Raw genomic sequence first — 13,359 nt, 5'->3', positions numbered from 1 at the left:
GCCTGCGTTTAGTAATAAGCGACCCTGCCCATCTACTTTGAGTGGCTGACGAGAAGGAATAAGCCCGGCTCCACGGAGAATAGGAGTAACTTATCGATTATTGATTTATATCAAACGGCGTCGCAAGATTACGTCCTGGTCTGGTCTGCCTTAAAGTACATACCTTACCGGAGATGGCGGGCCCGGCCTCGACAATGATGATGATGATGAAATGCAGATAGATCTACCGGACTCTCCATTCGACAGCACCTCCCAGAAACACGCGCCGGCAGTCTCATCGCTGTGACATCGGCAAAGAAGGAAGCTGGAGGACTCAGGAAGAGCATTCGGTCCATTTCATTCCAGAAACCTGGGTCATGCCTCCAATTGATGGGCCGGCGCTTGCACTTTCATTCAAGCCACCGAGGGGCACCGCACCCAATCTGTCTGGCTTTTGCGCGGAACAGACGAAACTTCGCGCTATCGAAGTATGAGCACGACCTCGACGTCTGTCACTTCGAATAAGGTTCTCTTTGACATCGTCAACCACTACGACTATACCTCATGGACGTTATAGCCGGCCGGATGCTCGAGACGTGCTGAATCCACCAGAATCCTGTACACCGTTCCGCCGAGACCAAGCTGGAGTAGCTCGGCGCAAACACTAGTCGGCTGGTCTTTGCCCTAGCTGTGTGGGAGAGAAAAAGAGAAGGACCGGGGCAACTAGAGGGCTTGCGGGTCAAGATCTTAAGGTATCTTGGGATCTGCCCGTCGAAGGGTATGAGTCGGAGCGCAACGTGCAAAGGCAAGAACAATCATGGCTCCAACATCAACTGTATCGCTCCCCAATGGACAAGTTTTGACAGTTGGGCAAGTGTTTGGGGGCCTTTCTTTCAAGGCGAACGACCTGCATACTCACCACAACGTGTTTCCTCCTGGTTGGACTATCATTATCAACACCGAGGACGATGAGGCCGATCATGCTCCTCAGAGGGGGCAGCAAGACGATGTGCCGCAGCACACTCACATCCACCGCTACAAACAGCCGAGCCTGCGCAACGACCACATGTTCATCTCCTCCATCTCTAATCCCTCGTCCCAGGAGTTTCGGGCACCCACGAGTCCCACACGGCAGATCGCCATGATGCTGTGGGCCACCTTGTACTGGTACTTTCACCAGCAAGAGCCTAGCCCGCAGTTGGTTACAGCTGCTTCAAAAGACACCCCAGATGCAGGCAAGCCCAAGGGCGAATGGCGGATCAATATCAATCGAGAAGGGATCTTCAAGAGCAAACAACTCCTGCCCAAGCTCGAGCGAATGGGCTTGATTGCTTCGGAAGACTCCAGCGTAGGAGCAAACCCTGACAATGGTGTGACGGGGACCGTAGTAGAAGGGTGGGACAACATGTTCGTCTCACGCCGCAGCTTCTGGCAGCTGGATCCGCGGCTGTATCTCTTTACCCTCACGCCAACTCCTAGTAGTGCCCCTTTTCCCACTCTCAGTCCATCGGGATCTCGGCCTGCCAGTCCGAATCGCAGCAGCATGCATCCCGCCCGATCAGAGGAAGAAAGGCATGTACAGACGGTTGGGCAATTTCGTTCCAGCACGCCTCCAGGTCCCTTCCATTCTACATCCCATCTACCCACATACTATCCACCTGCACCCCTTCAATACACTTTCACCAACAACGTCCGGCACCCATTGCGACCAAAACCCGCGCGGCAAGGTGAGACGATCTACATGCGCTATATTCCCAGCTTGGAGCAATATCTCAGCTTCCGCGTTGCATCTCTCAGCAAGCGTCCGGTTCCCTACAATGGTCCGTTCTCGCAAGCCGAGGGAAGTCTAGCCTCTGCACGCGACATTCTTCGCGGCAATCAAGGAACCGACAGTTCTAGCAGCAGTGCGCAAGGCAGCGAAACAATGCACATGACAGACGTGGAACTATTGCACAAATGGATGAACGACCCTCGTGTGGCGTACAGCTGGGGTGAGCAAGGCCCACAATCTCATCAGGAGGAATTCCTCAAGCACGGTCTGACTGCCAAGCATGCTATTCCTGTGATAGGATGTTTCGACGGCAAGCCTTTTGGCTTCTTCGAAATCTATTGGGTCAAGGAGGATCGACTGGGAGGTTATCTAGGAGGCGACTGCGGCGATTTCGATCGCGGTATCCACGTGCTTGTAGGCGAGCAAGAGTTCCGTGGTCCGCACCGCTTGAGAGCATGGTTACATGCTCTGGTGCATTATTGCTGGTTGGCGGACTCGAGGACGAATGTGGTGATGTTGGAGCCGAGAGTGGACAACGTCAAGTACGTATCGTCATTTATGTGGAGTGTCAATTTGAGCGAATGTGTACTAATCGATGTCACAGATTACGAAAATACTGCGAGGAAGCTGGATTTTATAAGGAGCGGGAGATTTCCTTCCCACATAAGCAGAGCAATCTGATGAAGATTAAGAGGGAGGCTTGGGAGGCTCCCGCAATATGAGAAATGATGAAATGATTGATATACCTGTTCCTAACAACGGAGCAATCTTGAATCGAAATGGAGACATCGTGCTCTAGTGCTTGCTTCTCGAGTCCTCCTTTTACACGCCTCTCGAACAACGCAGCAAATTGCGAATCATGCTTCCGACTTGTAACGACAACCGAGTGGAACATCGCTCTGCCACCTGTTCATGWTGTTTACAGCTCTCAGTCCACGAAATTGAAATCTTCTTCGYCAAATTTCCGGATGAACCATGATTTGCTACCCTCTTGCTCTTGCTCCTCGGCTTCGTCCGCCTGAGGCGCGTTACCCGCGAGAACCTCTTCGAAGAATTCATTGCCTTGCAATTTGGTAGTAGTGAAATTGCTCTGGACGCCTTGCACTTCCTCTCCGTAAAGCTGAGTCGATAATGGTTGGGGAGTGGTCTTTTGTCTCTTTGCTGGTGGGACGCCGTCGTCGTCGTTGAGACCCTGAGAGTCGAGGCCGTCCTTGATCTTGTCTGCAAAGGCGCTCTCGGGGTAAGACCCGTCCTCCAAAAATGCGAGGGAGGCCTGGGCATCATCGCCGAAAGCATCGGCATCGAGAGCATCGGCATTGAACGCGCTGATGTCGAGAGCATCGGCATTAAGGACATTTGTGTCGAAAGGTAGATCGTCAAGAACATCATCATCGAAGTAAGAGCAAGTCGTGTCGTGATTCTCTTCGTGATGGTCAGCAAATGAAGACAGATCCACATGGCCGCTGTCCGCCTGGATCGAATCATCGTGGTCAACATGATCTGCGATATCAAGCATATCATCGTCGTCGATAGGATCTGACTTCAGTGGCCGTAGACCAAAGTCCTCCAACGGAGCTTCTTCGACACGCCGAGTCTGCTTGCCATCCTTCTTGAGTAGCGGCACTTTGGACGTGGAGCCTTTTCCATTGTTGGCCACACGATCGAGCTCGCGGATCTCCTTGGAGTCGGCGGCTTTGCGTGGCACAACTGGAGCAGTATGCGTTTCCGGCTTTGCCTTCCTGATTTGAGACATGTCCAGGCGCGTTTGCTTGAGATCGGAGCTGGGCTCGGTTATTTTTGACTCCTTTGACTTTGGAGGCTTGGGCTTCTTATCCAGACCATCTCGACAACACGCATGCTTACAAGCAGTCTTCTTCGTCCTGCAAGCATGTAGGCATGTCCACTTGCCATTGGCGAGTTGGGACGACTCCTTGGATTCCTTAGGCTCTGATGTTGTGCTCTTGGCGGGCTTGTTCTTCTTGTCCGTAGTCTTCTTTGCGGACTTCTTGTCATCATTAGAGGTATCAAGATCGTCAATGTTTGCGAATCCGTCGGCTTCTGCAAGCACAAGGTCATCATCATCAAGACCAGCATCGCCGAAATCATCGTCTTCTGCCTGTGGTCTGCGCTTGGTGGCCGCAATAGCCCGAAGCTTTGACGTGTTTGGGGCACCACTTGCCGCCTCACGCTGCTTTCCGACTTCCTCTGCTTTCTTGGGCGTTGGAAACATGAAGGTCGGTATTTCTGGTTTGATGGTGGCGGTCTGTTGAGTGCCCGCGATCTCATCGCACATGATGAAGCCTCTTACCAGCTGCCCCGGTGAAGTCAAGTCGGCACTGAAGAGCATGTCCTGGCCTCTGCCTAGCTTCTTCCCGCTAATGCGGACAAAGTGAGCCTTGCGGCCGTCGGAAGTATCAATGAGCACGCAGACGAAGACCGACTTGCGATTGAACATTTCCGGGACCTTTTCGTTGAGAAAGCCAATCTCGGCCTTCATTCTGATGGACACACCCAAGCCTTTCTTGACCGACGGCTCACCCATTGACTTTAGGGAGATGCGGAGCCTGGGAAAGGCCTTTGCTTTTTCTTGAAGACTGGCGCCGAATGGTGGGTTTCGAGAAAGTGCAGCCTCTATGCGGTGGGCTTCTGTGCTGAGCACGGCTTCGATTGATTTGATGCCTGCGGAAACTAGCTTGCGGACGTAGACAGGCCCAATGGTATCCAGCTGTTTCAAAGTCAGGGGTGAATCATCCCATACCTGGGCTCCAAAGCTTCTCGCCAGCATCAGTGCATTGCGGACTGCCACGGAGTCCTCTAGGTACAGCTGACAGTCGATGATGCATCGAACGAGACGATTGGCGTGCTGAAAAACAGTCAGTTTGCAAGCTGTGTACTCAGTCCGCGCTTTGAAGTCCTCTGTAGGGAAATCGAGGGCCCCGAGAACGGACTGTATCACAAGCGAGACTTTGTGAGCCGGCTGATCAATGCCAACAGGCAGCGGAAACTTGATGGACATGTTCTTGTTGAGCTCCTTATATGCAGGCTTCTCTCCTGCCCGAAAGCGAATGTCCTTGAACTCGGCAGCCTGCGCAATGGCAGAGAGTATCTCCGATATCTTTGCATTTGGCGGGAGAGCGAGCAGGGTCTTCATGGTCTCAAACTGCAAATAATACCGAGCCATGGCGTCACCAAACTCAGTGCATTGCAGTTTGGGAGTCGCACGAACCAAGTCGTTCAGCTCAAGCAAAGAGATAGCTCTGCTACAGATGGTTTCCAGCCGCTCATCGAGGCTGCGACCAGGTGCGTCGCCCTCGAGCTTGTAGTGTTCGGGATTTTCGCGAAGCCGAACGTAGAGGAATGTACCAGTCAACCACTTCTTTGCGGATGAGGCGCTAGTGATGGTCCCGAGACCAATCTCTGCGTTGAAGTGGTCGATCAAGTTCAAATGGAGGCTGACAACGATTAGGTGGGATCACGGGTCGTTCATAGTTACAGCTTACCAGCTTTCGAGTAACTCCTGTCCGGAAATCATCTTCTCATAGAACGAAACTCGCGTCAAACGTGTCATGATGACCGCGACTGCATTGACGTCAAATTGCGGCCTACCAGCACGACCGAGCATTTGCATGATTTCCAGATCGCTAGATTCTTTGCATCCGGATGCATGATATGTGATTGTATTCTTGATTATGACCATATGGCACGGCAAGTTGATACCGACCGCCAGTGTTGACGTGCAGCAGATGACATTGATATCACCTGCCAGGTAGCCCTTTTCCACTGTCAGGCGGTCTTCTGTTGTCAGCCCTGCATGGTGGAAAGCAACCCCAGACAATACTGTCTCTGTTCATGATTAGCAGATGAAACATCAGAGTGGGGACTTTAGGACACCCACCACGCAAGTCCTGATCAAGAACAGTCACCACCCGACGTGGCGACTCCCAGTATCGCGCCGGTGGGATGCTCGACGACCACCAACTTGCCAGAGCTTTTGCAGTATCAACGCAGGCCATGCGCGTGAAACAAAACACCATCAGTGGCTTGCGTTGGGAGTATTTGGAAATGACCTCAGGCAGCTTGCTGGTGAGAAATTTCTCAAAGGCAAAGTCGTTCATTGCATTCTGGTAACCACAGACGTGCTTCTGAAGTCTGACCGGGCGGAATTCCTCGCCAAACTTCTCCACTGGCGCTGGCACATGCGGGGTGGTGTGATTCTTTCCCAGCCACGTTGCGATGTCTTGCGAATTTGGTACGGTAGCGGAGAGGGCCACGAAGCGGACATCCGTTCCCAGGCCTTTCATGCGACTCACAACGGCCTCCAGTGTGGCCCCGCGATCTTCTTTCAAGATATGAACTTCGTCAATCAAGAACAGCTTCACCAGCTGCATGAGCTTTTGATGGTCTTTCCACTTTCGTGTCATGCTGTCCCACTTTTCTGGGGTGGTTATGATGATGCTGGCGTGTTGTACGTCTCGCATCTGGGCACCCTCGGTATCACCAGTCAGCTCTGCACACTTCAGGTCGAGAGGGCCGAACTTCGCTTGCCAGTCGCGATGGCGTTCAGAGCACGAGGACTTGGTAGGCGCTTGATACACAATCTTGAACGAACCGGTAGTGAAGCTCGAGATGAGGCGACAGATTGCAAGTTCGAGTACTGCAGTCTTGCCGCTGCCAGTCGGAGAAGAGAGGACGAWATTATCATTGGTATTGAGCAGTATGTCGAAGCATTTGGACTGCACAGCGTTGAACAGTGGAAAAGGGAAGACTGATCGAACTAGATCTGGGAGCTGTCGGGTCGACACAAGCGTGATGCCTTGAACGACAGGTGTGCTACTCGTGTTGCGTGGCCGGAATGTCTCCTGCCTTCTAGGTGCATAGTTGGGCTCATCGTCGAGTGTCCTCGTTCCGACCGTCTCCAGATCTTCAAATCCAGTTTCTTCACGACGCCGTGGCTGAAGGGGTAATTGCCGCGGTTGGGGCGCTCGCTGTTGTTGATGGTGTTGACTCGGCATCGTGTTTTCGTACGTGCCAATTGCAGATGAATAGCGTCTGTCGTTGAAATGAGCTGGACTGGGACTGGATGGCTGCAGCTGGCGGCGAGGAGAAGAGCTCGAGAGCTCAGGCTGCGGACCATCGAACGCGAAGCGAGAAGCCTGAGTCGCGAACGTATCTTGTTGTGACTGAAGCGGAGCATACTGTTGCATATTTTGCTCAGCATGTGGAAGAGACAGTCTGGCGTGGCCAAGTGTTGCTTGTCTGTGGCGAGAATGGTAATTTGGCTGCCGGAGCAGGCGCTCGTCTGAAAACATCAGTCTCGGAATACCAATTTGCCTGTGAGGCTCACCAAATGAGTCCATCTGTATCTCCTGGTCTTCGAAGCCTGAACCTTCGTATTTGCCATGGCTCTCGTCGCCGTCGTACTCGCTAAGGGGCCGGGTCTCCCTCGCGCCGCGTTCCAACTGGTCGAGCTGGTCAAAGATGCGTTGTTCCATGGCTTCGGTAGCTTTTGCAGAGCAGACTGTGCTGAGAACAGGTGGAATGAGAGTAGAGATCAAGTCTTTGTGAATGGAGATGGAAGAAATGTGGTGTTGAACGTGAGTTTAGGCAACTTTGCCGTCTGAGGAAGGAACGACGTCGTTCCTACTCTTCCCATATCGCCGACCAACGACACATCCCATACGAAGCCTTTTCTTTCGGCACACGGAGGCGAAACTGTTGCAGCCCAGGTAGTTTTGAAACGAGGATCTTGCCAGTATTCTCCCAAATGAGCATGTTGACACTTCGCACGCCATTCTCAACACCGCCATCTCGACGCATACAATCCAGCCTAACCTTCCAACCCACAAGCACTCATGGCGGACCATCGAATCTCATTGATCCCTATCCTGGAATTCTTTCCTCGCTGGTCCAACGTCTTCTCTGCGCTGCAGCACAGGATGTCGTCCATCGTATCTCGCCCGCCCTCGACCGCCTCATTCAGTGTGTGCCGGATGTTCCCGCAAAGCTCTCTCAGATTGAGCAATCTGTTGTGCAATGCTTGAGGTCCGGGCGGCTTCGTGTGAGGATACAACAGCTTGTCCACCTTGCTCAACACAATTTGGTGCGAAATGCCATGTTTCCGCAGATGCACCAGCAGGGAGATGTCTGACTGCTTCAATCCGTGCTCAGCATCTACCAATACGAACGTCCGCCTGAGCTGCTTGCGATTTTCGAGGTACTTGAGCGCTTCCACTCCCCATTCCTCTCGACTGCCACCGCCATATCCAGGCATATCAACGACAATCAGTCCGCCACGCCCGAACCGCTTCCATGCTTCGTCATTCTTGGTCTCACCTTCTTTCTTCTTGCCTTTGGCACCCGTCATGCCCTCTCCACCGACTCCGAATCCATTCATGGTCTTTGTACGACCAGGTCTTTTGGAAACATGCGCCACTTTCTGGCTGGTTCGACCGAAGAGAGCATTCAACAAACTGCTTTTCCCTACATTGGAGCGTCCGAGAAATGCCACTTCTGGGAAGTGTGATTGTGGGAAGTGGCGGAAGTTGGGCGCGCTGAAGAGCAGAGTCGGTGGTACGCGCGAGAAGAACAATGCGGCTTTCTTGAGTTCCGCAGTTTCTGGAGGGGTGGAGACATGATACGAGTTCAAGGTAGAGGATGTGAGCGTGAGCAACTCCGTCGAGGTTGCCTTTGAGGTGGGAGGGTCCACGTCCGCAAAGAGAGCATCGTGATGGACGGCAGCTGTGGTTAGTCGTCTGATAGCAGTCGGAGAGCTCTGATGCGATAGTATGAGTCGCCGAAGAGCAGTCGGAATAAGGAAGAGGTTCAACATTGCTGTTCGACAAAGATGTCGGATCTTTACTCACCCAAGTTGCGGACAACAAAACGTTAATAGCCGAGGATCTTCGTCGCAATTTGAACGTGTTTTTTCTTCTAATATATAATACAAAACAATCTAAACAATGCCTATATATCTAGATACTCCTAAAAAATCAGAAATTTAAGGAGCAAAGAAAATTCTAGAATTTCTAGAAAGATCTAGACGATACGACGGTAAATTATAGCTTTAGACAATTTTAGATATATTCCTAGATTTTATAAAAGATAAAGGATATGTTTCTAAAGTTTTAAGGTTAAAATTACGACGGAGTTTCGAAAAAGGACAGGATCCTAGAGGAGGATATCGAGGAGACGAAGTCCTTTATCTTTCGGAGGAAAATATTAACGATACGATCCGAATAATCGAGGAACCTAACTACGACGTAGATTTCGGAATCCTTCGATACGAGGCCTAACTTCCGAAAGTTTTAGAAAGGACTTTACGTCGAGGTCTCCGAAAAAGAGGATACGGACGATATATAGCTAGAACGGAGGAGGCCCTCGACGAAAAATACGCGAAGTATCGAGAGGATTTTACGACGAAAAAACTTTAGGAACGACGACGAAAAAAAGATTAGAGAAACGTAATCTTTTCCGACGAGTTTTACTACGGATAAGGCAAAAGCGAGAATCGACATTTTATCTATCGAAAGGTCGGCGATAAGGATAAGCCCTCGAAAATAAAACGAATACCGAAACGAACGAAAGGAAAAAAACACGGACTTATACGTAATAAAGATAAAGGCGAATCTTTCCGCGACGACGAAGAAACAAAGGACGTACATTTTTTCGCTTTAATCGGGTAGAATTATAAGAAATTCGTCGAATATAAACCGCGTAACTCGGTAGGAAAAATATCGAGTAAACAATATATTAAGGAGTTTCTAATTCCTATTATTCTACCGCTTTTTAAGGACAACCCGGACCTTATTTTAGAGGAGGATTACGACGGTTCGTATCGATTTAAAGAAACGGAGGCTTTTAAAAAAGAACACGGTATTAAATACTACTATAATGCGCGTAGTTCTCCGGATCTTTCGGTAGTAGAAACGATTACGAGTATTTCTAAGAATCGTTTTTAAAAAAACCCGCGATTTAATAAGGAAGATATACGCGTAGAGGCTATTAAAAGTTACGACGAAATAACTATTAAACAAATTAATAGTTATATAGATAGTATGCCGGCGCGTATGCACGCTGTTTTAGATAATAAAGGACAGAAAACGCAGTATTAGAATTAATTTAGTGTTAACGTTTTGCTTTCCGGCGGTAGTCACCTAAGATCCGGACGCGGGTCGGGATACCTTCCCAAAATAGGAAGGGCGGGGATAGCTTCCTCGCAAGCGACTACAATAATCATATTACTTTGCTATTCCTATGCCGTAACAGAGTCATACAGACAGCTGCCCAGTATGGCGCCTTCAACATTGACCGAGATCTTTGGGGATGCCAACAATGCCTACTTCTCCAACGGCAACATCGACAGGCTGGCATTTTTGCGAATGCAGAACGAGCTCATGGACAAGGCTTCCACCCACCCATATGCAAAGTACTTGACATTCGCAGAGCTCAACGCTTTACGATCTAGTGATGGCTCGTTTTCATACTGTTCCTACAAGGATGTCGAGAGCTTCATTGGGAGGCCCTTTGCTCAAGACGAGAAGACGCTGATCCAAGAATTCGACCCAGCGAAGCATAACCCCACACTTGTATTCCTCGGCCTCGACCTTGAGGGACCAGACAGGGAAAATACTGTCCAGTTGGGTAATTACTCGGGAGTCCCCTTCTTTGCCCTCGATGTGTCTTCTTCCCATTACGATGCTCTCAAAGCCAAACAAGCGGAGCAGGGCAAGAAGCATGTTCCAACCCGCATCGACTTGGGTCTTGCTCGGAATGATTCCGCCGTGCTCAGTCACGCAAGATCTCTCCTTGATTGGCACACAAGAAATCGCTTTTGTGGAGTTTGTGGAGGGCGTACAATGTCTACCCATGGCGGGGCAAAGATCGTCTGCCCACCCGCAGACGCTGGAGTCCCACGGAAGAAGACTTGCTCTACTCGTATCGGTCTGCACAACCAGGCCTTCCCGCGGACTGATCCTACAGTTATCATCGCTCCAATCTCATCAGACGCCAGACGCGTGCTTCTCGGCCGAGGTAAGCGATGGCCTGACCAGTACTTTAGCTGTCTTTCTGGGTTTGTGGAACCTGGAGAGTCGTTGGAAGTTGCTACCCGTCGGGAAGCGTTCGAAGAGACTGGTGTTCGCATCGATCGTGTCCAACTACACTCTTCGCAACCCTGGCCATATCCATCGACGCTGCTGATAGGTGCTATGGGTCAGTGTGTTCCTGGTGGCGAGGACATAACATATCCGGAGTCTGAGCTTGAGGAAGCAAAGTGGTTCGAGCTGGCGGAAGTAGAACATGCGCTTGATCATGGAGCGAATCCTATGTGGGAGCCACCAATCAAGGGGTATTCTGGCCCTCGAGTACCGCCATCTCAATTGATGGCACACCAGCTGCTGAGAGGGGTGTTGAAGCTGTTTCATAAGAGGTAATTGACAAAATATTCTGTGGCGAAAGACCGTGGCGTTGTGAATGTAGTTAAACCTGTCAACCACATCGATGGTGAAGGTTGTCAACACGGATGAGCGCCAATCGAGAGGATGAGCGCCATCGGTCAATGGCTCCTCCACTCGTGCACTGCACGTCAAATGTGTTGTTATGTTGTCAAGGTATGCCTGCGGACTGTGCTCATTTTAGTGTATGCCTGAGGAAATATTTTAGTTCCATGCTTTAGTCAGCCCKCGATTTTTTCATCAACCTTGAAGCGAACTTCCGAAGCTTCTTCCCACACACCACACACCACCATCACCTTGATACGCGCGCTTCCGGAACCGGCCTCCCATCAGCACAGCTCTTGCTAGCTCTATGGTTAGTATCCTCCACAACTCCTCTCATCCCCTCGCAACGATGTCACAAAGCAAAACCGCAAACTAGAGTCTTTGAACAAAATCATGTAACCTCCTTGCACGTCAGTCTGAGCTACCACAACTTCACCAATGCACCGAAATCACTACCGTTGCTGCAACTCGCTGACAACAAATTCAGATGCTGCTCGACAGAATGGCTCCATTGCGATGCGCTGTCCTCGCGTCCGCCATGAGCGCGTGAGGGCGGTTACGCGGCTGTGACTCCAGTGAGTATCACCACCTCTTTCCACCCTTCCTCATATGATGATACACTCAAAAAAATGGAATTACCGGCCGAGACTTCGGTCGATGGCGAGAAAATTGGCTATATACGTACCTGATCTTTCAACTGCCTACCAAACTCAACAATTTAGCATCTTGTGGGAGCAATCGCTAATTTGTTGAAGTATAGTAGCGCAGTCCGTCAGCCTTCTTCACGTCTCCAACGTGCCTCAGTTCTCAAATTCATAACGCGGCTGCCGTCGATTCAATCGAAGACCACCGATCGAGAGCTGTAATATTTTTCGTGATGGAACACTGCGAATTGCATGATCGCTGGCAGYAAGTGTCCACCGCAGGCATGCCGCCCGTAATGTTCCATCAAGACGCTGCGTAAGATGACGAAAAGGTACGGTACACATCACACACAACTTTCCTTGCACACCCGTCTTCTGATGAATTGGCACTGGGCTCCGATCATGCGTGAGCAGATACGCCATTTTGTGACAGGCCTAGAAAACCTCGTCCACTGATCCAGACACCTCCCATCACATTCAACATGCGATCTGGTTGGTTGTTCGAAGCTGACCTTCGATTCTCAGGCCGCGCCTGTCCGTGATATCTTCGCAACGACAAGCTCGCCGCTCGTCTTGTCAGCGCTGGGCCTGCTCGCTGCTTCTGGTAGGTACACCTCTTCTCTCACCTCCCCTCTACCTTACATGATGAACCCTTTAGATGACGAGTCTTATCCGGCTTTGCCGTTGCTGACACAACCTTTTTAATACCATTCATGCCTATCTGATCATTCTTCTCTTGCAAATCCACATCGCATGTCCACTTTGCTGCGACGGCTGCTGACTGGCATTAGTAGATCAAGAAACAGAGCAAGGATCGACCGCCCAACGAAGTAATGCATGTCGAGGTAAGCTTGCTCCCGCTCTCCCCGCCAGCCTTCTTTGATGATTCAAATCAACAATGACAAGCATATGTCCAAGCCGCTGTGACAGGTGGCGCAGACGAAAACGTTGCAATGCCTGAGCCTTTCTCTTCCATGCACCATATTTGCTGTCGATGTTTACGGCTTTTGTGCCTTGACTGACTAGCAGAACAGATGTAATGTGATATGATCAAGATGTTCCGGATCAAGATGTTCCGACATCGCATAAGTCTTTRACTGTTTGATATCAGGTGAGTACCTTGCCACACCGACACTCCCTTCACCTTTTCCTTCATACAATGATGACTCAAACAATCACGACGGTCGACATAGTAGTCAAAAGACTACACTGCTGAGATGGCTCCTGACAGGGCCTTTTATACTGATATCTCCTCCTTCATCCTACCTTTGACATCACGCTGCTCTCTGTCGTGCAAGGCTGACCAGCGAAGTAGGTTCAGTACTCAATCATCGCCTGAAGTCCGCGGGAAAGCGTCTCAAATAATGAGATCCTTCAAGAGTGGAGGTTGGTGGTGCTTTGAGTGCTCTTCACCGTGCACACAACAGTGTCGCCGCCGCTTGATACTTTACGTAGTTGACACAAATTG

At 50.6% G+C, this 13,359-nt stretch overlaps 5 protein-coding genes; 3 read left to right on the top strand and 2 right to left on the bottom strand.

Moving 5' to 3' along the window:
• Nucleotides 1–796: 796 nt before the first annotated feature.
• Nucleotides 797–2,472, top strand: RCC_06586 (related to aerobactin biosynthesis protein iucB (epsilon-hydroxylysine:acetyl coenzyme A N epsilon-transacetylase); the record flags this gene model as incomplete). XM_023771849.1 has 2 exons in its annotated part: nucleotides 797–2,292; nucleotides 2,355–2,472. The coding sequence occupies 2 exons, from the start codon at nucleotides 797–799 to the stop codon at nucleotides 2,470–2,472; spliced, it is 1,614 nt and encodes a 537-aa protein (XP_023627617.1).
• Nucleotides 2,473–2,678: 206 nt separating this feature from the next.
• Nucleotides 2,679–7,242, bottom strand: RCC_06585 (related to DNA/RNA helicase MER3/SLH1, DEAD-box superfamily; the record flags this gene model as incomplete). XM_023771848.1 has 3 exons in its annotated part: nucleotides 2,679–5,202; nucleotides 5,251–5,593; nucleotides 5,646–7,242. 3 exons carry the CDS (start codon nucleotides 7,240–7,242, stop codon nucleotides 2,679–2,681), a joined length of 4,464 nt encoding a protein of 1,487 aa, XP_023627616.1.
• A 335-nt stretch (nucleotides 7,243–7,577) lies between these two features.
• Nucleotides 7,578–8,579, bottom strand: RCC_06584 (related to GTP binding protein (EngB); the record flags this gene model as incomplete). The annotated part of the gene is made up of 1 exon (XM_023771847.1): nucleotides 7,578–8,579. One exon carries the CDS (start codon nucleotides 8,577–8,579, stop codon nucleotides 7,578–7,580), a length of 1,002 nt encoding a protein of 333 aa, XP_023627615.1.
• Nucleotides 8,580–10,038: 1,459 nt separating this feature from the next.
• On the top strand, nucleotides 10,039–11,181 carry RCC_06583 (related to NADH pyrophosphatase; the record flags this gene model as incomplete). The annotated part of the gene is made up of 1 exon (XM_023771846.1): nucleotides 10,039–11,181. One exon carries the CDS (start codon nucleotides 10,039–10,041, stop codon nucleotides 11,179–11,181), a length of 1,143 nt encoding a protein of 380 aa, XP_023627614.1.
• Nucleotides 11,182–11,876: 695 nt separating this feature from the next.
• On the top strand, nucleotides 11,877–12,936 carry RCC_06582 (uncharacterized protein; the record flags this gene model as incomplete). XM_023771845.1 has 5 exons in its annotated part: nucleotides 11,877–11,928; nucleotides 12,213–12,223; nucleotides 12,417–12,495; nucleotides 12,683–12,736; nucleotides 12,926–12,936. The coding sequence occupies 5 exons, from the start codon at nucleotides 11,877–11,879 to the stop codon at nucleotides 12,934–12,936; spliced, it is 207 nt and encodes a 68-aa protein (XP_023627613.1).
• Between the last annotated feature and the right edge of the window lie 423 nt (nucleotides 12,937–13,359).

The sequence above is a fragment of the Ramularia collo-cygni genome (assembly GCF_900074925.1).
Source record: "Ramularia collo-cygni strain URUG2 genome assembly, contig: RCC_scaffold09, whole genome shotgun sequence".
In the NCBI taxonomy this organism is placed as follows: Eukaryota; Fungi; Ascomycota; class Dothideomycetes; order Mycosphaerellales; family Mycosphaerellaceae; genus Ramularia; species Ramularia collo-cygni.
The sequence above is the reverse complement of the archived record's forward strand: the minus strand, read 5'-3'. Positions and strand labels throughout refer to the sequence as shown.